The 25,840-nt window shown below is 42.2% G+C and overlaps 1 protein-coding gene and 1 long non-coding RNA gene across 2 annotated transcripts in view; one reads left to right on the top strand and one right to left on the bottom strand.

The window, feature by feature from the left end:
* Window positions 1–25,840, bottom strand: part of SLIT3 (slit guidance ligand 3) — a 474,694-nt gene that overhangs the window by 207,582 nt on the left and 241,272 nt on the right. The window contains exon 7 of the mRNA XM_066197152.1: window positions 1,314–1,385. Coding sequence (XP_066053249.1) covers window positions 1,314–1,385 — 72 coding nt within the window. The remainder of the gene's footprint in view (window positions 1–1,313; window positions 1,386–25,840) is intronic.
* LOC136297296 (uncharacterized) lies at window positions 19,785–24,099 on the top strand. The gene is made up of 3 exons (XR_010723126.1): window positions 19,785–19,829; window positions 20,659–20,681; window positions 22,263–24,099. It is a non-coding gene; the product is annotated as an uncharacterized lncRNA (long non-coding RNA).

The raw sequence follows: 25,840 nt of genomic DNA, 5'->3' as shown, positions 1-25,840 counted from the left end.
CGCTAGCTCAACATGAACAACACGGACTATCTGATCAACATCAGGGTCCCGGCCTGGGGGACAGAGGGGCCGTGACAGACACGGCCAGCAGCGGGTCCCTCCGAAAGCTGCGCTGCTGCTGTCCCGGAGGGCAGGAGTCCTTGGAGCATCGGTCCGAGGTGCTCGAGCCCTCGGGAACAATCCTGTGCATTATCAGATGTGTTCAGCCCCCCGGGGCGTGCGGCACAGCGCTGCCTCTCAGCCCCCGCTGCTCTGCCTCCCCTCCGGAGCCCAAGGCAACGTCGTGACTGCCGAGCCTCCAGGTGCCACCGCCGTCTGCGGCAGGTGCTTCTTTTATCCACCTACCATTTGCTGTTTCATCCCATGGAATTTAAGGGCAAGCTCTGCAGCAGCCTGGGCAGGCCTTCCCGGCTGCAGGAAGGTGTGCACTGGGTCAGGGCTGCTCTCCCATTCACTCACGGGGGATGACGAGGTTTGATTTTCGGAGGGGTCCGTGTGTCCCTTCGCACCCCCTCCATCTGGGCTCCGAATTATGATGTGCTTTCACGAGGACTGACACTCAGCTTTGCGGGATTAACTTTCGGGTGACAGGGAAAGCTTTACGGCACTTCATATCGTGAAAACCTATTCTGGGAAAGGTCTTTAAGTGACGAAGTTACTATTAGTAATAAGCAAATTACCTGCTCAGATACCAAGTTCGGGATAATACTGGATTTACATCACAATGACAGCGTTCTAAATCTAATGTACCGCTTCTCTGGCGGAGTCAGCTTTCACTGACAAGACCTTTTTTTCAGCATGTGCTGCAGCTTTAACAGCCTACGTGTAAAGTTTGTGGTACATGAAGAGCACAACGTGGTGTTATTTCAGCCCCGGGAGAAGGATCCTCCCCAAAAGCCAATGACTGCACTGAACAAGCCTGCCAAGCGCCCGTCTCTCCTCCCTCTTACATGCCAAACACCTTTGAAACAGCTTTTGTCTAGGGGCAGCGGTCACGTATGCCCTAATATCGCTGCCCACGGACCTGTCAGCCGTCCCCTGCCAGGCAGCAGGCAGCCCCGGGCAGGATTGTGGCCGCGGCTCGCACACCGGACACGAACGCTGCCGAAGCGCGGCCAGCTCCGCGCTCCCCACGGGCGGCAGGCACGGCTCGTCTATTGCGGTTTAATTAGCAACAAACAACGCCAGCCCGGGGCCAGTGTGAGATGGCACCTGCCGAGGTGGGCGGCGAGGCTGTGCAGCCCCCAGCCCGGCCAGCACTGCAGCGCGGGGACAGCCACCCCTCCCCACCGCCCGGCACCGAGTCAACTCACAGGATCTCCAGGTCGCGCAGGGCTCGGAAGGCTCCATCTTCGATGCAGCTGATCTGGTTGTTGTCCAGTTGCCTGCAGAAAGGAAGGGAGAGGATGAAGGCTGGCTCGGAGCGCCAGGTTGGGGCTTCCCCGTCACCGAGGTGTCCCTCCACCCCCTGGCAGCGCCTGCTCAGCTGCCACGCTGCTCGGGGCTGCTCGGCTGTCTGACAGCGCTGCACGCTCCCGCACACTGAAGCCTGGCAGGTCTCAGTAAATATTAATTGCGCCTTTTTTTTTTTCTTCTTTTTTTTTTTTTTTCTTTTTTCCTTTCCTTTCCTTTTATTTTTTTTTTTTTTTCTTTTAAGGCAGAAGGGAGTAATTTCATTACATTAGGGCATCCAATCCATTATGAGCTTTTACCGTCATGTCACTGAAACAATTTCATTAAGCTAAAGGCCTGTAAATCATTGGAGGTCACTGGGCTGCCCTCCGTGACCTCCCAGAATGCCGTTTTTTCTTTTACTGGAAGTTGGAGTCCTCTGTCCTGACAGTACTAAATCTTCAGGCTTTATCTACCCAAGAGCTGTGAGAGTGCATGGGGAATATACCAATTCCAAATTAGACTCAACTAATCTAATTTTATAGTCTTTTTATTATTCTAAGCACCAAATGTCTGTGGTGGTTCGATGCCTCTCTGCATTGTTACTGGTCCCATCTGGTAGCCCTTTCTATTGAAAGATTTCTGACTAAATACAGATTCTGTCTAACTGCATCAGGGAGAGCAATCCAGTGACAAAAAGCATTATACACACGTACACTTAAAACACTATTTTGCTTCAAAACATGTAATTTAATATTTGGATGGTGGAGTTCTCTCATTTGTCTCCCTGTATGCACATGATTTAAATGTATTTTGCAATATATGTGGATACAGCAAGACAGCTACATCTGTCTCCTCTGCTTAAAAGAATTAAAGTTGTAATTTAAAATTCAGTGATCACATTTTCTGACATCTGATCCCTTAAATTTTACACTTAAAGAAATAAAATTACAGATCTAGTCACATGCAAGTAAAATATCTGCATTTAATGAAAAAAAAAGATGCAAGCTCCTACTCTACCTGTTATGCCCTTTGCACAGCATAAACTTTAGATTTGGTGAGGCAGAGATGTTTTGTACTATGTGGCTAAAGTATCTTGAATAAAGATACAAAGAATTACACTGTAGTTTCTGATTTTTATTTCAAAAATATGCAACTATAGCAAATACATTACACCCATGTATGCTATGGTTGTATGGTTTCACCAACTACTTTCCAGTTATTTGCTGTATCTGGTTTTTGGTCTAAATGGACATTTGCAGCAATCTTTTTATTATACAGCAATAAAGCACAAACAGAGCAAATACAATCTTTATGAACCCCTCTAAAGACTGAGTTTGATCTGCTAACATTGAGCATCCTGGGTATGTTCATCTTTGACAACCATGGGAAACTCACGCTTTGTGATGTAGTCTGTATCAATGAACATTGTGTTTTTTATGAGTTAAAGTACAGGAAAACCCACTCACACTGTAAGGTCTGCTAAAATCCTTAGGAACCCTAAAACCCAAATGAAGGTTTCTCGTAGCGCTAGCTAACTTTGGAGAACTTGGTGAATTGGGCAAAACTGCAGCAATGTCTCCAATACTGACAGACACTGGGATGCACAATCCTCCAAAAAGGGATTTTTCTGTGTGTAGGAGTTCGTGTCTGGGTAAATGTATCATACATATTTATGTTCTCTCTGTTTCTCTGACCACCTGTGAAAGATCCTAAAACCTCTGTTTCTGACTGCTGACAAGACTTGTCCTGATATCCCTGTTTAATTGACAAAAATTTGTTGCTCAAACAGAAGGGATGGTGCATTTTGAAGAGGAATAAACTTCAAATGAGTTAAATACAGTGCTGTCTGCATGATTAAGTACTTTACACTTAGCTTTATGAAGCAGGTTGGCAGATACTAACGTGATGAGAAGAAAGGAGCCTCAACTTGAGAATCACCTCTCCCTGTCCTTTTACAGGAAGCACTACATATTGCACGGTTTTTATTGGAGTTATACTATGATATTGATTTTTCTGCCAAATACACTAAAATAAGCAAATAAACCCACAGTGTGCTAGTCTCAAAGCCTTTTGATTAAAGGGATTCCTCGGTGGGTACTGTTTTTTTAAAAAAAAATCCCTGCTACTCTCATAGATTGATTTTTGTTGAAAAAAGCATAATGACCATTTCAATCATATTTCCACAGGTCCAGTCATGCCACTGCCAACAACCTGGTTTAGTGTGTGTGATCGATGCACAGGATCCCAGCAAGGGAAACCTCTCAATGCTCTAAAGACACACACTTAGCAGCACCATCAGTAAATAGGGAACATATTCATTAGCGATACACCCTGATTCTGTGGCCCATGAACCAATTCCTCACAGTCTCTGGGGTGAGACTCACATGTTTAATGCTCCTTTGTCACAGAGCTCGTGTCTCCTGGTATCTATCACTCCAAAACATACAGCTGCATTGAAACGTGAGAATTTCTTCTCGAAAGGAAGAGAACTGCTAGTTGTCCTAAAATTCGGTTTTAAAACCCTCTGCCTCCCTATTTATTTCTCTGTGTGTAAAGATGGAAATCCTATTTCTCTGCATCTGTACAGCACCCTGGTGAGCAGTTCAGTCAAGACTAGAAATTTGAGAGTTTAAATGTCTTCCTTCTAAGACAAAGTGGTAAGTTTAAAGTTTTGGGAAAAGTTTAAATAAAGTCTTACAGAAAGCCAAAGGTGTTCAGCACGTATTTTTATGCTTATGAAGACAAAACAACCCCCCTGTGATGTGGACTAGCAGCCAGCTCACACACCCAGTGCAGACAGGCTGTGCATGCAGCTCCTCCAGGGGCTGAACAGACATCCCTAACATTTGTGGAGAAGAACATCTTACTCGAATAAAATTAGGTGTATGCAGAGAAGGTAAAATTTCAACTTAAAAAAGGAAAAGAAAAGAAAAAAAAACCCCAATATTTCAGAACGGGTGGAAGCTGCATTTCCCTGAGGAACATTGTGACACTGCTCCCATCTCTCCGTTCTGAACGGAGCACTTGGGCACACGGAGCACAGGTCAGCCACTTGAGACACACCTGAATTTTTGGAAATGGTCTTGGGCTGCAGAAGCCTTGATTCAAATTTAGATGCCACCTCTACTTGTCTCTATTATTAGCACTCATAGCCTTTCTAGAAAATCTTTTCCTTGAGATTACAAATGAGTTGTTATGCACGCAGCGGTACAACGTACTGCTGGTAAAAGGTCAGACAACACAAACTCGGATTTAAGAGGCAATTTTAAAAATACAGGGACAAAATCACTTTTCATACCTGCATTTACTCTGCCTTTCGAAGGAATACAGCACTAGGCTCAGACTTTATCTAAACCTACCAAGTGATTTGACTGCCTCTGACCAAAAAACATTCTCACAGAGAAATATTGAGCTGCGGAAGGATGAATGAAACCACAGTAACTGAGCTGTGTGACACCCTCAAATTTTGCTGAGTTACACAGATACCTAACTTTGACTTGGGCCGAAGTGTTTGGCTTAAATGCTGAATCTCTCATGCATTAGACACGAAGCACTGAAGCTGAGCAGACCCAAACCCTGGAGCTGGGCTGGGTGACGTCGTCAGAACAAGTCAGTGAGCTGAGATCCCAGGGGGAGACACCCAGCAGCTCCCCTGGGATTGAATTATCCACCCTGACCTCACCCAGGAGGCTCCAGGGATCCCAGATCTCCGTGACAGGCAATTAGCAACCAGACAATGCCGAGAGATAACAACAGCAGCACCAGAAGACCTCAGAGAGCAGAGCAAAGCACTCAAGCAAGGAAAATATTGAATGGGCAAATGGGATTTAGGTAGAGTGTGACACAGACAAATGCTTATAAACAATCCAAGAATTTATAAAAGTCTTTAGAGGAAAAGTCATCTTTCACGTGGCAGAGCTATAATACATAAAACCGTATGTATTACTGTAATTTGGCTCTAGTGTGGACTCAGTAACTACTCTCAGTTTTTTATTGGAAAGCAGGAAAATTATGCGACTACATTATATTTGACTGATTGATAAAACTTAAAATTGATGTTTTAAAGGAAACAAAAAAACAACTTAGATACAAACCATGTTTCTAAGAAATGAGAAATAACGCTGCATCCTAACAGATTTATGTCACAGGGGAATCTATGGCTTGGCTAAAATGCCACTTTAAATGTTTAAAGCATCTTTTCCCTGACAGAGTGTAACTCTGGCTTATCCATTTAGACTGGTGCATTATCTATCATAAATAAGAGTTAAATTTCAAATACTGTTTAGGAGGAATATGGTTTTACAAGGTTGATATTCTTTTGCCATTTGAAATAATCTTTTAAATACCAAGCCTTGAAGGTTTTGCTCACAACAAAAAGGAATATTTAATTTTCAAATGCATTTGAGAGATAAAAATCCCCGGCAACAAAGCTGATATAATTTTATCATCTTACTAGCTTTAGGATTTTTTTATTTAAACACAAAACTGTTCTAAAATATTAAAGAATTGAATTCACTCAGAGTAAAATTTATCAAAACTGAAATGATACATTTTTTTAAATTAACATTAAAAATTACTGTTTAAAACTCTACATTTGTATTACAAGCAAGATTTCTTCACAGCACACCAACTATATATGAGATTTCAGCATTTTTTTCTGCAATTAGCCACACTCACATTCACAAAGAAGAGGCCCTTCAAGCATCAACATTTAACAATAATGGACTTTATAACCAGGGTTTTGTACTTTATTCAGTAAGGGATTTTTTTCCTATGTCCAAACACTGCCAAGGCCACTGCAGAGCTCAAGTGCTAATCTGTTTTTTAATTATAAAGTGACAGTAGTTAAATTACTATAACCTCTGTGTTTTGCCTAAAATCTAGTTAAATATTTAAATAAAAGTACTAATGACTACTGTAATATACAGCGTTCATATTTCACATTTAGCATAAAAAAAGCAATGTTTTAATAGTTGCATATTTAAGGTTTACTGTTACTGATGTAAAATCACTGTGCTGCTGTTATAGATAGGATCTACACTTGCAGATACAAAATTAAAGAAAAGCCATTTCCTCTTTAAGGAAAGACTTGCATTTTTAACTAGATGTATCCATGTTAAAGGCATTGTATCACCAAAATATATAAAGGAATTTCAATAGTGATTTCACAGGACGGTAAATGCACTGTAAATTATTATAGAATCATTTTTAGACATTGGACAACATATTTCCCTTGCATTTCCTTTTTCATTTTGTTTTTATTACAGACTTGCTGGTTCTATGTCATCCATTTCCTGTAAAGTTTGCACTCTAGTATTTAAGTTCTTCCATAACCTGTCAGAATTAGAGAGACACCCTATAACATTTATTGCCCTTATGTAACTTGAAGAATATTAAAATATCTAAGGAAAGTCACACCAACACATCTATTGAAAATTTCCCACATACCAAACTGAAGTCCTTATCCTTGTATTAATTGATAAGGAAGCCCAAATAAAGGGGGAAAGATGGTGCTTTGAGGTAATATTAAATTCAATTAAATTGAAATAATGTGAAGTTCTTTCAAAGTAGCTTTTAATGCATTTTTTCCCATTTAATTTTTACTCTTTATTTATGCCTCACTAAAATCTATAAGAGCTTGCTTATATTAAAAAATTTAAAAGATTGATACAGCTGTTGTGATCAAGCTGCAGTCTCACTCTGAGATTTTTACAAGTGTTCCAAAATTCCTTTTTTTTTTTTTTTTTTGTTGCCCAAGGATGCGGTTTTGCCAAAAGCTGTTGTTGAGGCTTTGTGCAGAAACAGCTCATCTGCCTGAAATAATTGGGCAGATTCATATTCTCTGTCTCCAGTTTTCGTACCCAACCTGAGCTGCCAGGTTGTTAAATTCAAGGAGGGAGGAATATCTGATTTGAAAGGGAGGAGCTGCTTATGAATAATTATTCTCCACACTACTGAAAATTACTAAGTGTTTACTCTGAGTATTTGTATTACATTAATTCAGAAACCAAAATGCTGCTGTCACAAAATAACCAAAATATCAGCTTAAAGCAAAACTTGAGTGGCAAACGAACATGGAGACTCCTCCTGCTGCAAGGACAAATACACACAAACACGAGATTTCCTTTCAATATCATGTGCTTTAGAACATTTTTTTTTCTTTTTTTAACTCTCTCTGGTTGCTGATGTAACAAATAGTGCATACCAAGCACAGAAATGGCTGTCTCCATAGCAATTGGGGCAGGTTTTGCTGTTTCCCTAGTTACTCTTGACTGATAACCATCTGTTGTTCTCCTCTGCCATAGCCCCAAAGGGGAAAAGGGGAAGAAAAGAAGAAGATAAAAATGGGTGTTTGAGAAAATGAAAGTTACTTTCTGTGGTGGTTTTTACAGTTTTAGAAGGTCTGCATTTATTAATTTGTTATTGTTATGTTCAGTTGACAAGTGTTAAATGCCACACGTTAAGGAAAGTTCTAGTTCAGAATATTACTAACCAGTGACCTTATTAATAGGAAATCATACTAGGGAATCAGATTAGGAATATTAATAGGAAGTCATATCATTAGGGACAATATTATGAAACTGGAAAATCTGAAAGCGAGGTACCTGCACAGAAAAAATACACAGTTGTTTGAATAAGGTGTAAACATCTGTAACGTGCAAAGAGCACGGGGTGGAGGAGGTGCAGGTGGTTCCATCCACCCAGCTGCCGCAGGTGGAATAGGAACTGTTGCCTTCCACCCCTGACCTCTGCTCATCTGGGGCTGTTGCTTCCATCCCAGCCTGAGCCCTTCCCTCCCCTGGGCTGTTTCTGGTGGGGAAGGGAAGCACAGGCACGTGGAGCCTGCAGGGTCCGGCTGCCCGTGCCCCATCCCGACCCCAGGACAGCAGCACCACTGAACCTCGCCCAGAATTTGTGCCCTGTGAGCAAGGCCAGTGCTTACACAGACTCATGGCATCACTTCTGTGGAACTGACAGCACTGAAGTCACGCTCATTTCCGAGGCAAAACAAACAAGCCCCCACAGGCGAGCTGCCACCGCCCCTCAATACGGCAGCAGCAACTGGGATTCGAGTTTTCTCCTTAAAATCACTCCGTGCCTATGTTCTGTGCTGTAACAAATTCACTACCGAACCAAAACTTTAAAAAAGGAAGACCCAAAATGCTCCATCCATCCCTTCCTCTTAAGAAGTGGATCAGCCGTCAGTTGTCAGACAAAATTTGTTTGGAGCCAGTGGCGTTTTTAAAACGGGCTCAGTAGGACAGAGGGCTGCAAGAAACTCTCCAGCGTGACACAGCAAGGCAGGGTTGGTGCCCTGCTGGTTCCTGGCTGCAGGGCTGGACAGGTGTGACATGGGTGACATTCCTGCTGCCCCAGGGACGCCACTGCAGGTGGCATTGGCACTGCCCCGAGCCCAGCCCGTGCCAGCGGCACAGGAACACACAGAGCTTGTTGTGAGATGGTTTAACACGGACACCAAGCAAAAAAAAAGTGTTAATTCTGGTGATGTTCATTGCTGGCACATTTTTATGTAAAAAAACTTTAAAAACTCAGGTTTGAGAGAAAAATTCAGGCCTTTGAGAAGCTTGGACTTGACCAGCAAACATGAACTCGTCGTGGGGCACGGAGGCTGTGGCAGAGGGCGAGTGCAGAGCAGGGAAGGTGAACGTGCCAGGGCAAGGCCCAGAAGTGCCTGGTTTTTACAGGGTTAGGGGGATGAGAGAGCAGAAGGAAATCTGGATATTCACTCTCCAGAAATCTGTCCTTCTGAAATCCCATAGAACATTAGATTAATGCTGTCACCCACAATCACACAATGACTTGTGATATGTTCTTCTAGCTCTTAGGACAAAAATTCAAACAAACCACTAAATATTGGGAGTATATGACAGTGTCTGCCTTTGCTGCGTGGCTGGTAAATTTGGGCAAAACAATTGATTTGGGTTTTTTTGGTAACTTTTTTTTCTTTTGTAATTAGAAAATTCATATTAAAAACTTGTGGATAACATCCAATTAACAGCTTGCAGTTATAAATGGTAGTTTCTTAGTACAACACACCAATAAGTTTTCAACCAAAGCCTGTTTTATCAGACTGCTTTTAAAAATCCAAAAACGGCCAGTTAAAGCTGGAGAAGGAATCACACTTCTAAATACCTCCACGTCCCATTTTGGATTGGGGGACTTTTTTCAACATGGTCCTAGTCAGTTTTTTAACCAACTCCTACAGCCACTGGAGGAAGAGTTAACAAATCTCGTATTTCAAGATGCTGCATTAATTTTAAATCATTCTGATAGGGGTTTCCAGCACTGACCACGCTTAACACAGGCTCAGAAGCTTTTCTAAGGGCTTCCAAATCAGGCCATTTCATCTTTAATACAGCTGTGGGTTCCTGTTTTAGGATGAATAAGTGGCATCTCCAGATGAAAAGCAGGGCTGGAGGATGTGCTTCCAGGATTTTGCTTTGTTTTACCCTTTGTCCTCTATATACTGATCAGGCAACAGCATCTTGCTTTTGCGACATGGAATTTATCGCCATTTGGCTTAGTTCTGTTTTGTGCCTGGGTAGTATCAGAGGTTTTGTTTTTAACACAAAAACGCTCCTAATGACATGCAGCTCCAAATTCTAACTCCTAACCGTTTCTCTGCTTTGCTGGTTGATTTCTCAGGCTAACTGAGGAAGACCAGCAGCCACAAGTACCTCATCTATAACTACAGCCCTGTGCTTTTGCCCTCTTACTGATACAAAATAGGGCTGGCAGTGGAGACTATAAAAACCTTTGAAATTTGTTTTCCAATGGTTGCTTAAACACATATGCAAAGCCCTGATCCTGTAATTTTAAGTCTTTACATTTGTCATTTCTTAGCATCACATCCCATTTTGCAAGTCAGAGCTGTGGCTGACTTATAGTCAGTTCTAGGTACGAGTATGGGTGAGTTTAGATGAATTGGTGCTAAGGGTGAGAGAGACACATTGCATTTCAGCCTGAACCTCAGAAGCCTTTAAGGCACTTGCATCAGACTTCATTCTCACTACTCAAGGCAGTGAATTCAAGTTCCCCATCCAGAGTCCCACTGGAATTACTTTCACAGTCTGACTCCATACCTCATTGCCCCGGGTTTGCTTGTTCTCCCGCATGATTTCAAACAAACAGGTTAACACACAATACGTGCTTTGGGTTACTGCATTACCTGCTTATGGTAGAAAAACTGTAATGAAGGGGTGAAATCTTGCTCTGCTTTTATATGCTAATTTATGTTTGTACTAAGTTTGTAAAAATAGTACGCTGCACTTTCCTGAGCACTCTGTGTGCTTATATACGGAATTTAGGTAGTCACATCTACATGTATTTATATATGAGTAAGCAAATAACACTTCCCTTAGACTAAGAAGACTGGCAGAGAGTTCCACTAAGCACTAAAATCTGATATTCTGTTACATTCAACGAAGTCTCATGCAAGAGTCCTGAGCAGGCCAGCCTGCAGTTGATTCCTCATTATCTCCATTCCTGAGGTCCACTCACAGACATGGAGTGAGTGTTTGTTGGGCAGTTGAACATGAACCTGAAGATGCAGTCTTCTTCCCTGAGTAGCTGTCCATATCCAAATTGTTCATCCTATGACATATTTCTGAAGATGTCACACCAGCTCTGCCTGTGTGACTTGTGTTCCCCTCTGCCACCACAGTCCTTTGTCTACACCAGGTCTAGAACACTTCCCAAACTCCCTTATGCTGCCAGTGTAACACCTGCACCTAACAAATTAAGGCCTAAAACACTTAAAAAGAGCTAACCAGAACAAGAGGTGTTTGGAAAGAATACCCAGTTTCTAGAACAAAAAAGAAGAAATCTTTAAGAAAAGTAAAACAACAGAAAACCCCAGAAAATATTGTAGGAACCAAAATAAGTAAGTTTCCTGATAGATTAAATGGGAATCAAACCCAATGTTCTTCTTGGTTATCTAGGCACTTAGTAATTACATCAGTTTTTAACTACTTCGTAAAATGCTCTGGAATTAACAGCAAACTGGATCACAGTTGACAAGAAAATCCATTTTGCTTTCCTGCTTTCAAGGCAGCCAAACTCCCATCATCTGTGAAATGTTTGTCACCCGGGCTAAGGACAGCAATCCATCCTGCAGATTTATGTTTACGAGCACTTTGGAACAAATGTTCTATCTGAATGCCCATATGAACCATAAGCACCCAATATGTTTGGATGACTACGTTCAGTTTTTGTTAGCAGATCTTCAACTTCCCAAACAATGTTTTACCAAATCAATGTGGCACTGCCACGTATCCTTCAGAAACATGGCACGGAGCATATGTGACAGCTCTTGTGCATATTCACCAGGGAGTTTCTTTCCACCTACATGTAACCATAGATCTGCTTCTTTCAATTCATAAAAACAAATGGCATCCATCTATTTTTGGCATTTATGGGATGGCTGTAGCATTTGAGCCCCTCGCCCCTTAATGTATTTATTCCTCCTCCCCTGAGCTGTCAGCAGCACCATGAGGTTTTACAAAATTTTAGGAACTGAACTTATCTCTTCCAGTTCCACTATCCTGCATCATTCCCGAATTAAAATGTTCTTCTCTAGCCTTGGGATAGGTATAATACTAATGTAAAACGTGGAGGAGGGAGAGTTTATATACAAAGGTCTGAACACAGTGCAAGAGATAATTATAGATGTTATTATTGCCCCAAAGTACCTTTACAAAGATATAGGTAAAGGATGTATAACAGCACTGGTGTTCTCCTGGGCCGCAGTGCTTGAAAGGAGAAAAGTCATCAAAACCCTACTGGTATATCCTCACATAAGGTTAATTCTTGGGGGGAACTGAAAAGCAGGCTGCAGGTGCTGAGGCCTTTCAGCTTTCCTTGTGGATTTCCCATCTCCTGGAGAGATAAAGTGCTGGGCAAGGAATAACTCGACCTGGGAGCTGAAACATCACAGTGCAGAAACCTAAGTACCAAGGGACAACCACAGTCTCCAAAACAACAGGCACTGCAAGAACAGGAGGACAGGTCACCTCCAAAGGGATTTATTCCATCTTGCAGGAGATCTGAGCGACTTAAAACTCTGTACTTATCTATAAAGGCAGGACTTATAATGAATGTAGGTGTGAAAGAATTATTTCGTCAAAACCTGGTAAAAACAGCATCCTGAGATAACTCCATGCCGAATTCAAAAACAAAAATATGGACAGAAGATGGCTTACAGTTAGACATATGGTTAGTACTATTAAATAATTTTTGAGCTTCTGATATCAACAGAAAATATTATAGAGGCAGGTTCATGTACAGGATTTCCTAGAAGTTACAGACTTTGATATTTTTCTCTGTAAACTGTTCTTTTAATTTTCTTTTAAGAAAAGTATTTCCTTTTGAAATCATTAAAAAAAACTCTTCAAGTCATACTAGACATTGTGATTTCCTAAATATAAATGCTTACAGGTCTGAAATGTGCATTCACATTTACTCATTAGTCACAGAATAAGAATTCTACAAGCCTTACAAACTTGAAGTCACTACTAAAGAATCTCAAAAATTAACTTATCCCAGATGACTTTGAAATTTCCTTGCTAGGTGGTGTATATTTTATTAGTATTTTTCCCTGACATTAGTCCATAAATACATTCATAGAGAGACATCTGCTTCCTCAGCCAGCACTGTCATGACAAAAAGGACACCACGTGCAAGACGACTTGTACTCCCAGGTAGGATTAGGCAGCAAGTTTGGATCACAAGAGCACAGCAGTTCCCTCACCTGACCCTTCAGACAGAACCTCAAAAACCTGATTCATACTGAGACGTGGCAGCACTGAACTAAAACAGCCCCAAGAAAGCCCTGCCCCGATTTTTTTTTTTCTTTCTTGCAATCAAAGCAACAATTTTTTTTTTTTGTAAGTAGGTAAAGAGGATACCTGAACAATTGGCTTCACAGGACATTTCTCCCATCCTTCTCAGTCACTGTCCTGAGAGCGCTGCTCATTGCCCAACTTATTGTGGAGGGGTGGCTGCTCCCCCTCCCTGCCTGAACATTAACCCTTAATTGTGTTTTCATCTCAGGAAGGGAGAGCACCACGTCTCTATAAAGCAGCGAGAGCTGTCGGCAGAGAGCTAAAAACCAAACTAAAAATACACCCCCAACAACAACCCCCTGCTCAAATGGTTCAGATAATTGCGAGTCCCCCTTACTCAGTGAATTATTTCGGGCAAACCACTTGACCTCTTTGCAGCAGTCATCTTCGCTTTAAGACTGGGTTTAAAAGCAGGACCTAATCAATAGCCGTTGCTGCATATGACCTGAGTTTAAGCATATAAATTAAATACTAAATAAAGTAGGTTCAAGGGTGAAGTTCGCATACAAGGCTACTGAAGGGTCACACCAAAAAAATTTTAAAAAAAATAATTAAAAAAAAGGTCAATCTCATTTCTAAAGCTAATTTTCACTCCAGAAAGCTCCATTTCCCACCCCATGCAACAAAAAGCCAATTTTTTATGTGTATGGGAGAGTCCTGTTCTGCTGCCCTGAGAGGCAGGCTGGATGCTTTATGCTGGGCTCCTGGAAATGCAGCAAGAACTGCTTATGGGCATCTTAATGCAAATCATTTGCCTTAAGATTTCTTGTGCACCACATCACAGTTTTATACAGCCTGTTATCTCTTTAAATGAGTTAAACTCTAGGGTTTGGAGGTTTGGGTCTGGGCTGGGGGTTTTCTGAGGGGTTTTTTTGGAAAGCACCACTCTACATTTTAGCATTAAGGTATCATGACTGCCGTGTAAGCAACTTGTGATTGACAGGATATTGATGCAGAATTTGTATAAGGAAATAATATTGATTGTTCATTCATGAAACTCTGCTGTTTCTTCAAATAAACAATTCCAAAATCCTTGCTTTCCCTAGTCAAACAAGAGAGAAAGGAAAAAGAATCCTAAGTGTGAAAATGCACTTTGGACAAACTCTGTATGCACATTGCCACAGTGCTTACTGTGCTGCTCAATGAGTTGGAAAAATAACTCCAAAAAGAGCTTTAAAAAAACCCCACAATAGACTGGAGCAGAGGATACTTCCACATGAAGATGGAATTCTCTCATTTGTTTCTTTGACATTTATGGGACTACCAAAGGGTAAACAAAAGCAAAATTAGATACCACAGGCCTTTGGTAGGGAAAAAAAAAAATCAAGTGGAGGGAAATGATATTCAGCAGCAGAAATCAGCTGTACAAATGAGACCATCATCTCACAGCCGTTTCCACTGCTGCTGTCTCCACTCACCCAGTGTCATCTGCTCTTAAACAAAAGGGCTCTGATTCTTGCCTACCCCAAAGCTATTATACTAAAGCCATCCTCAGATTTGCACCTAGATAATCAACTTCATTTCTATTAATCTCATCAGAGACGTCTGAGTGCTTGAGAATTCCCTCTGTGCTTCACTCAGATTTAGATCCTTCTTTTTTACAGGAAGAAAACACTGCAGATCCAAGCAAAAACACTGTGTTTTGTTTTGTTTTGTTTTGTTTTAATAAAACAAAGATCCTCCCTAGGATCTTCTTAATACCCATGGAGGATTTACATGGCCTGAGCTTCTTTTGAGGAAATTTTCCAGTGATGCAGCAACTGAGCTGTTTAAAAGGACTGTATAACATCTCTTGCTGTACAAACACAGTGAGCATATGTTCATACAAAAACAATTCGTGATGAAAAAACTCTACAGTACAGTTACACCACTGTAGTTTAATATTTTCTTTCAAGGCATATCAATTTTGTATGGAATTGGATTGCAGGTGGCTTTGTTTTTGTACACTTTATCTCATGGAGCCACCCAACTGCAGGATAGCAAAGCCATGGAACAGACTGAATCACTGAATGAGAAATTTAATCCTTCCCTTCTGGGCTCTAAATGTGGCAAGAAGCTGCACGGGTTTGTTTTAAATAGGCAGCTCTCCTCTCACACAGAAAGCTGCAGCTGAGTTGAGGGCTTGGGTCAGGAAAAAAAGCTGCAGCTGAGGTAAGAGTTGGGGTCAAAAGCTGGGGGACATCCATCTCATTTTGTGGTCAAGGAAGAGTGGTGCAGGAAATCTGGTCCCCTAATCAATTGGTGAAATTTATTTTTGAGCCTAAGTCATTGCCTTCTGGGAAAACAAGGATCCATTTACTTACCTGTTTTGCATAGTGTTTGCATCACTTTTTAAAATGAAGTTAGATTAAAAATGATAATTGTGTTATCCAGAAAAAGTTATGCAGTATTAATTAAGAACTCAAGAAGTTTTATTCATACAATCACACAATGGCTGGGGTTGGAAGGGGCCTTAAAGATCACCTAGTTCCATCTGCCCTGCCATGGGCAGGGACACCTTAAGAAGTACAGCAAATCCGGGCACATGGTTACCTATTTACAAAAGGAAAGACTGGAATTTAATCCCAGTGAAATGGAAAAACAACTGGAGACCCCAGAAACCCAGCGTCTCTGCCCTGAAATCCAAAAAAGCAAGCTGCTCTTCAGAGCAGCTTCTGAGCAGGAACTCAGCACTCCTGCAGCCCATGTCCTTGGGGAGATCTCCATGGGCACAGACCAGGGATCCTCTGCCCAAACCCACCCCCAAACACCTTTTTCTCCCCAGGAACAGACATTTGTCCCACTGACCAAACAGCTGAAGCCAAACACGCAGGGAGAGAAGAGTGGAGGAAAAAAAAAAAAAAAGGACAACTCAAGCTGTGGTTTTAACTTCATCCAGCTGGGAAGGTCAAGTGGAAAAGGCAAACTTTGTTCTGCTGGTGGACAGTATTTACAACCCCCCCTTCTCCATGGAGTCTGCACTAAAATGATACTGCTGCGCTGTTTTGGCTAGAGACTGCACATGCTGACCCCTCCGTGGTCAGCACAGCACCAGAATAATTTCGTACAAAAGGTTTGCATTAAATGTAATGAAGCAAATGACAAAATCAATAAACCTGGAATGGTGTGGCTATCATAAAAATGATGTAAATTCAGAGTTCACTCTGGTTATGGAGCTATTTAGATTCATAATTAAAACCAGTACTATCTCTTTTTTTTAGAATAAAACTTCCTTTTGACAATCATAGATGAATGCGACAGGAAATCTTCAACAAATGTATTCAAAATGAAGACATGGCACATAGACAGCATAAATTACACAAAGATAAACTGTAGGCATAGGTTAGCCTAAACACGTACGTAATAAAGAAAATTTGATTTTCATACTTTTTCAACTGATGTCACATCCCATTTTAATCAAGTTTTATATCAAAAGGACAGTAAGAATACCACATAGCCTGTTTTTAAATCAAGGTATTTTCTGGAGTTTGTTTCTGTCAGAGAGACTCTTGTAAGTCTATTGAAACAGAAAAGAGCCAAATCTGCTATTCATTACTCTCCATACAAAGGCAGTGCTGCAGCATGGGTGCTGCATCAAAATGTATCTGTGCTTCATTAGGATAAAAGAATAATGAGCCCAGAAAGCAGCGAGCAGAACTCAGCGAAATAAGTAAGCAGATAAGTAATCTCTGAAAATAGCAATAGTCACCCTGAGTTTTTGTAGCAGATTTCAAACCCCAGATAACAGGTCCCATTCAGGATTAGGCATGAGGTTTTCTTTTATCAAACTCTGGACCTGGAGCTTGTGATCTTGTTTAAAAAATTCCACCGATGTCCCACTTAAGTAAGTAAGTTACATACAATTTAAATCTCCAGACTCCCGGATTTCACCTAATCGAAGAGAAACTGTAAAAGTTACCATCAAGCCTGAGGCTCTGACACACAAAGGCTGGACTTTTTCATTCTCCTGTGCAAAGGATTCCCATCCCTGTGTCAGCTGCGCCGTGCTCCTGATGGGACACAGCACATCCATGTCACCATTCCAGCCCCACCAATGACCACTAAGAGAGCTCATGGCTGGTGCCTGCAGAAGGAGCCCCTCTCAGGCTGGAGAAGGCAATAAATTATGTATGCATAAAAAACCATAGGGAAGATCAGAACAGAACTTGAGGTAGATGGGAAGGATGATTTAGGCCTGTGTGGGATACTTCATCTTTCTTGTCATCAGCATTAGGACATTATATGAACAATTAAAGTGCAGGCTTTCAATAATGCTTAAAATACATCTCTAGAAAAGGAGAAAACAATTGATATTGATGTTTGTCTTACTTCTACAAGAAATATTAAAAAAATCTGTGGTTTTGCCCAAAAATTAATACTAAAACCAATATACACTGCAGTGGATATCCAGAATACAGAAATTGGGTAAATCAGAATTATGAATAACCTTATTATAGAGGCAGTCAGCTCTGATTAGCTCAGAAAAATGAAAATTTAAAAAATATTAAATGCCACCAAACATACATCCTCCAGTACTAAATACTATTGACTTATGTACTTCTGTTTTATAAGTAGAACACACTAAAGAGATCTTTCAGCTTTTTATTTATCTGACATTTTACTCAGGGGAAAGCAACCTTTACAGTGAGGAAATCTGTTCCTCAGGAGTGATGGTTCAGCTTTTAATAAGTTGTCAGTGACAGATCCCTTGTGGCCAGTTGAGCCCACAACTACAGACATCCATGAAAACAAACACTTCCTGAAATGCAAGTGGACAAGAGAACAGAGCAGACATCTACTCTACTTATTGCAGATGTTTTCATTTAAAAAATAAAAAAAAAGTAAATCAGCGGCGCATTTTCAATCTGTGCAATCAATCTCATGTGAAGTATAAGTCACAGTTTAGCACATTCAACAGATTTAAGATCGTGCTGTGCTGCTTTGTCCACCTGGTGTTTCATTTATTAGCAAGGGACATGAGATAGGGGATTACATAAACCCAAATGTGTTCAAAAAATACAAGTATGGTCTGATCACACTGCCAAATACGGCCCAGGTTTAAATACTTCATGGAATTGTTTTGGGGTTACCCAGTGTTTGTCAGGTGTGCTGCAGACTTTGCAGGTTGTTAGTCTGCACATGTCTGTTCATTGCTCCCTGATGCACATGGGACCATCCCAGGCTGTCAGGGAATAATGCAAGGAGCAGCGGTCTCATTTACAGCCTTTCTCCTAAAACACAGGAGTATCCTGCAGGTTGGGACCAAACCCTCCAGATGACCCCGTGAACCAAAGGATCACAGAATCATTGAACAGTTTGGGTTGGAAAGCACAAAAGACCAACTTATTCCACCCCCTGCCATGGGCAGGGACACCTTCCACTGTCCCAGGCTGCTCCAAGCCCCATCCAGCCTGGCCTTGGACACTTCCAGGGGTGGAGCAGCTATAGCTTCTCTGGGCAACCTGTGCCAGGGGCTCACCAGCCTCACAGGGAAGAAGCTTTTCCTAATATCCAACCTAAACCTGCTCTCTGTGAGTTTAAAGCCATTCCCCACTGTCCTATCACTTCATGCCCTTTTAAAATGTCCCCTGAAGGGCTGACATAACACCAATGCCAAGCATTTACAAAAATGCTCTACCAAGACTGGAACTGTTTCACTCACTAGCAAGATCTCTGCTGAACTGGCATCTCTTGGCATCAGTGCACATCGCAAAAATCCTATGAAACTTTCCTAACAAGAAGGTAATTCTGAATAATGACTATTCCTTATGATGTCCAAAGAGACACACAGGAGTTTCGGGGCTGTAAAAACACTTACACCCCACAGTACTTTATGACAATTCCCATAAACTGCCAGAGAGCACCATCATTCAGTTACTGAGGAGGCTCTGCCTCTGTCCAGCACATTCTAGAAAAATACAGAATTAGTTTTTTATTCCAGACCCCGTGCTCACCCACAGCCATCCTGCATGATACTCTTCTGCAAGGGAAGGGATACAAGGACAGGACACAGGGAGGGCACAGACCCTGTGCTCCCACAGGCCATCAGGAAGATGCTTATAACGAACACATCATCTCTCCAATGCAGCACAGAGAGGAAAAAAGGCTCTGCCCATTCACTGGAGGCAGAGAAAAAAAATTGATTACAAGAATGCAGCTTCTGAATTAAATCCAAGTTTTTATCTCCATGTTCCTAACAGGCTTTCCCTTGGCTGTGGCTGCAGCAGCTGTGACATTCCTGATGGAAACAGAACGAGCAGGAAGGCACCTCCAGCTGGGATAAACAAAAACACAATTCCTCCCTACACCTTCCTGCCCACCCAAAGCCAGCCTGCACAGCATTTAGGGTTTCTTGCTTTTCTCTGTAGGAGAAGGGAATACAAGTGACCACACCCCTGATTAGTGACAGCTGTGTTAATTACCCAATCCAGCCTCACCCCTGATGAGTCACAGCTGTGTCCAAGAAGGATGAGTGAGATAAAAGAGGGGTGAGCTGATAAGGGGAGGATCATCACAGAGGAGGAACCTTGAGAGGCATGAAGGAGAGAATCATGAAGCAGGATCCTGGGGACAGAGGATCACTGCTGTGAGGTCGGTCTGGGTCTGCAGTCAGAGCCTGTTGTTGGAACCTGCAGTCACAGTCTAGGCAGGTAAAAGCCTGCACTCAGAGTCAGCAAACTGATCCCTGCAGTCAGAGTTCAGCAGGAACTAACCAGCAGTCAGAGGCTGCAAGGGAAACCTCCAGCAGGAGCTTGCTGCAGCCAGAGTCAGTGAATCGCTGGAGTTAAGATGACTAAGTCACAAAGAGGAATAAACCAGGACCCTTTTTATGCTGTGTTTAACGAGAAGTCTGTGCCTTGGCTCATTTCTACCCTCTAATAAGAGGGCTGCTACAACATTTTCTCTTATTTTTACTGTAAGACAGACAAGGAAAGTCATTCAGCAAGATCCAGGCAGGTAGATTTTAGAGGTTAGTGATTTAGAACAGAATAGAATAGAAAAAACCCACAAGGGTCATTGTACACTCTCAGGCAGGGACGCAGCAGCTCCCTGGGCAGAACCAGGAGGGAGCCCCTGCAGGGCTGGGCCAGGGCTCTCAAGAGAACAATGAAGAAATCCGTGCCACCCTTCTGTGTCACTTGATGTGTTGGCCCTGTGTGTGTGGCTGAAAATGCCAAGAGAGAAACACTTCTGTCTCACAAAACGTCCTCTGCCGCGACTCTGAGTCTCTCTCTGTGCTTGGTCGGTTCTGCACATCTCACCTTAACTGCTGTGTAGGGAACATGGGTGTGCATTCCAATCAATCATATCCTTTTAATGAGTTAATTGTGAAATATATGCTTTTTGCATTTATTATAAGGGGTAGAACAGATGGCAAAAGCTCAAACTAATGTATTCATAAAATTAACTGACGCTGCAGGTGGTGTTTCTCCATAGAAAGTGGTAAGTTGGTAACTTGTTATTTTAATGTTATAATAATGCCGCGTGACAATGACATTTCTAGGAAAGCAAATGCGATGGCCACAGAGATCTCTCTTGAATTCATTATGGTCACTATCACAATGAAGACCAATTATGGGAGATAGAAAGGAATACACTGTTGGAATATATTGAGTGCAGTGTGAATTTATGGACACGGAGGAGGAAAATTATTTACAAATTTATACAGTTGAAGTAGTGTGATTTTTTTTGTCCCCCTAAAGAGCGCAAAAGCCTTGCCTCCAATGAGTATTCCAAATAGCTCTTCCCATGCCTCTGACCTGTTTTGCCAGCTCTTTGTCAAAACAACCTGAAACATGTTCCATAACAAACATATCCTTTCCTTAAATTTTCCTGTATTCCTATTTAAAACAGACTGAGCTTTTCATGCGCACCATCAAATGTGGATACACACTGTTCAGTCCGTTGGGAGATACATAAGCAAATAAATAACCCAACATGTGATAATCAGTTCTCCTCTAGGCATTTCTTGGCTTTTATTTGAGGCCAACCACTGGCTTCAGAAGGCTTATTCCAGATTTTACACCAAACAAATGGAAAATCTGGCCAACTGTTTATCTTCTTCTTTTTGTTTTATTTTACTGCAAACTGCAAGAGTAACACTGAATACTGTACACAAATGTCAAGAAACCTTGGCCAGGAATTTCAGAGGGCTCTGGATAATAGCCTCCCTGGAGAACCCAGACTAAAGGAGTTATGTTTTGTAGTGTAACATTTCATTAAGATCTACTGCATATTTATGTATGGCAAATAACTCACAATCACTTGCTTTCTTCTAGTGAAATGGCTACACACAAATCAGCCATTATTTCCTTTATTCATTAGTTCATGCATTAGTTTAACTTGACAGGTATGTTTAATTATTCCTATGGCTGAATGGCAGAAGCTACAAATATACTCTGCGGAGCTGGCTGTGATGGTTTAAAAAAATTACGTAGGAACATTTTAATATTTTGTGTAGGTGAATGCAAAATACCTCCCAATGTAAAGAGCAAGTTCAGCTTTTTTCAAAACCTGAATGTGCAATCGAGATGTTTAATTTTTGTTAAAGTCCCATGGATTGATGCTAATAGTAGATGCATGCAGAAAAAGTAACAGAATCTTCCAGGAAAAGCCATTTAACAAATAAGGAACTGAAACTAATAGGTACAACAATATTTTTCAGTACTCACAGAGCTCTGATTTTCCACACTGCAGAGGTAATTTAGCCACTAGGAAAATAAATGTACACTGACTTGCAGATGTGCTAAATGTTACATATGAGCTGATGTATTCCTGTATTTTTAAAAACATAAATCTAAATGCTTCATTTCTTCCTCCACAAGAACCTTTAGGGCTGTCAAGGGGGGTATTACCCACAATTTGCTAAGTGGCCCCAGGATGCAGGGAAAGCCTCTTCCAGGACTAGGGATAGGAGCTGTTATCTCAGGTGAGGCTGAGAAGTATTCAGACAGAAATGCAATGAGCCGGGATTGTCATGACACATGAACCTGTTAACTTTTTTTTTTTTTTTCTGAATCCCAGTGCTACAGATTCTCACAGCCAAAGCGTAGGAGAGAGAAAAGGCAGGAGCTGCATGTGGATGGAACTCAGTTCCAGTGAGTCAAGAACAAGAAACTGCAGCAACCCCTGAAATGCAGTGCCTGTGTCACTGTGTGTGACTCCAGCTCTGAGTGGTGTTCACACAGGATGGCTGCTTGCTCAGGGTGGCTCCCCCTCTGCTCTGCTGCTCTGTCACTCTGCCCAACATCCTCCTGCACCTGGATTCCTGTTTTCCATTCCTTGGCTGGGAGATCTTCATAGACTCAGTGAATAGTTTGAGTTGGAAAGGATCATAAAGATTGTCTTGTTTCACCCCCTGCCATGGACAGAGACACTTTCCACAAGACCAGGGTGCTCCAAGCCCTGTCCAACCTGGCCTGGAACACCTCCAGGGATCCAGGGGCAGCCACAGCTTCCCTGAGCAGCCTGTGCCAGGGCCTCCCCACCCTCACGGGGAGGAATTTCTTCCTAACATCAAGCTCTGTATATCCCTGTACTGGGATCCTGGCTGCCCTCAGTGAGGTTGGCTGAGCAACTGCAGGAATGCCTCACCAGAAAAACACTCCCCTGAATGCCAGGATGTGATAAGAGCAGGGGAAACGTGCAGAAATCCAAGCAGCAGCTCTATATATTTTTATGATGGAAGGCCATGGCTGACAGCGTTGAGTGAGCCCAAAGCTCAATGAGACACAAACCCGTATACTTTAATTCTTGAAATGAATGTGCTTACTTGGGGCTAGATTCCTGCAAGAAACATTTCCTGTTCTCTAAGTAATAAGCAACAGAAATTGAATACAGGTGTGCTCTGCAGGCTGGCCCTCTCTTGCCCTCTCCTGTTCAGCTCTTAGGACCACTGAGACGAGTTGATGTATCTACTCCACAATATATTCAAAGTGTCAGTTTTTGCCAAATTCCCAAATAAATTCACTACTGGTAATGGACACTATGTGCTCATGAAACTTTCTAAAAGCTGTATAGTTATTTCTACGTTTCAGTTAGAAACAGATTCACTAATTTATTTGTGTGCAGCTTCTATGATGTTTGTACTCAAACAGCAGAAAACACTTCATATAAAAATAATTCACGCAATGAAATTTCTCCCACTTAGGAGTCTGAAGAACTCCAGTCTTTGCTTTGGCTTTGTCTTGTGCAAAAAGACTGGCCTCCATGACATTTAAAACTCTTCTTTAGCACAGCCCTAATCTAAGCCCTTTTTCCTGGGCTCACTGTTCTGCTAAGGGAATAAAGATAGAAAGCTTTTATCATTTAAAAAGAAAGACCCAGTGAAAAATACCTCGAAACACTGCTTTTTATAGCATCCCCCCCCAATATAATTTTAACTATTTTTTTTTCTTAATTGTTTCCTGTATCACACCAGCTCTGCAGCCCTGGTGCCTGGGAGACATCACCAAAGGCTCTCTTTGCTTCCCAAATGCAGCAGCACCTCCACCTTTGGAAGATTTTTTTTCTTACACCAGTCTGCTCCAGCTGGACACAACCTGTGACTCTGTGTCCATCACTGCCATGGCCATGCTGGGACAGGGTAATTCTCACAGGGTTTCCAAATGGCACCGGCTGTAATTTATACTGAGCCCTCAGGCTGCACATTTCAGAGCTGGTATCCAAAAGGAATTCATGCCCTGGCTCAGTTTATCACATCAACTCTGCATTTTGTCCGGAGGGAAGCTTTCCAAGCTGCTGTTAAGGACAGCATTAATCTGGAGACTTTCATCTGGTCTAGCACTTGCTGTGTCCCTATTATGGTACCTCCAGAGTTATTATTTTTGCTGTGACATTGGGACACTTTTGGAAGAGGCCATGTTAAAGGTCAAGCCATGACAATAGAGACCACTCCAGGTCAGCCTGTCCCTATACAAATTCTAAATATAAACTGGAAAGGGCTGGGGAGAATGGGACAATTTGTAGCTTTATTCCTCGTGCCCCAAAGTCTCTAAGATTCCTCACAAACACGCTTTATAAAGTGGAAGAACACTGACACAATACAATAAATCTGCAGAGTGATGACCAGAGAAACAGCCAAGCCTGCTGCTGTGCCATCAGCGCCTCTGTGTCACAGTCACCAGGCACAGCTCAGGGGCACCCCGAGGCAGAGACTGTCCTGCCCCGGCAGGTGAACACCCCTGCTCGCTGCCATGGTCACTGCTGGCACCCACGAGGGAGAGACCTGGCTGCCAAACACGGGCTGAAGATGGCAATCAGCATGTCTGAGCTCACTGCTTAAAGAGCTTTAATTGTTAACCCGGTTCAGCTTGCATCACACCCTTACAGTTATAGCTGGAGAAATTTTAATGTATTTCCAGCAGCAGGTTGGCTCAAGATTGTGGCAGGCTTTTCTCAGCAAGTCACAGGCCACCGCTCTGCGTCTGGAGGCAACAGTCACCAGCTGCCATGGACCACCCTGGGCACAGGATTAGTACATTTCTTATCAAGAAAGAATGTCTAGATATGAGTGAAAGTCTGCTTCTCCTGCTCTTTATCTGAATAATCAGTACTCGTGGCTCACAACAGCAATCTGTTAGAGTACCAGGCTGTGTGCTGCTGAGCTGGAGGCTGGACTGGATGACCACTCCAAACCAGAATTATTTTATGACTCTGTGATAAGGTCAGTGCTCACGGAAGTCAAACTGTAGCTACAGGGAAGTACTTCTGATACAGTGTCTTTTACAGCAAAACAATAGATACTGCCTAACTTGACAGATACAAGGTTTTGTTAAAGCTTTAAATCCCAACATTTACACGGTTCCTGTAAGTACTCCAGCCAGTTATCCCTTGATATCAGCTCACAGAAAGGAAAAACCCTGGATCCTTCTGCACTGAGTGGGTGCATAAATCAAAACACCTGTGCTGGTTGTGACAGCTTGTCAGAGTTGTCAGAGGTGAACAAAACTCTGAATACAAACTCTGTTATCTGAAATGAAGTCAGACAACTAACAGTGAATTGCAGCTGGGAAAAGTTAGATTTTCTCAAACAAAATACCATCTATTGTTCCTATAGATCACACAATGCAAGTAAACTCAGGAAAACTCGACAAAAGGGAAGGGACCCATCAGGATCATCGAGTCCAACTCCTGGCCCTTTTCAGGATGCCCCAGCAATCACATCACGTGCTGGGAGCATTTCACTGGGGCAAGATCTGAAAACAGAACCACGGGTATGATGCAAAACTGTAGAAAAGGGCTTCTTTTCAGATCTCCTTTAGCTGTTTCTTCTACTCCACTTAAAAAAATCCACACTATTTATGCTGTGCTTCCAATATTTAACACAGTGGGGATCAGTTTTCAGCTACTGGTGTGGTAACAGTGCTAACTGCAATGGCTCTGAAATGCTTCTGAGAGTGGCTGCAGGCTGTCCCAGGAAATCCTGACCCTGCCCAGTCAGTGGCTGCTGTTTCCTTGTTCAGTTCACCTCGTGCTGACTCCAGCGAAGCCAAGGGTGACTTAGAGTGTGGGTGCACAAAAATGGGTTTGTGTTATATAACGTGTAAGAGTCTCCAACAGCTCGGGAAATGCAGAGCTCTAAGTCATTACGTTTATTTCAG

Source organism: Chamaea fasciata, unplaced genomic scaffold (genome assembly GCF_029207755.1).
Source record: "Chamaea fasciata isolate MVZ Bird 193981 ecotype frontalis unplaced genomic scaffold, bChaFas1.0.hap1 SCAF_15, whole genome shotgun sequence".
NCBI classification, from domain to species: domain Eukaryota; kingdom Metazoa; phylum Chordata; class Aves; order Passeriformes; family Sylviidae; genus Chamaea; species Chamaea fasciata.
The sequence above is the reverse complement of the archived record's forward strand: the minus strand, read 5'-3'. Positions and strand labels throughout refer to the sequence as shown.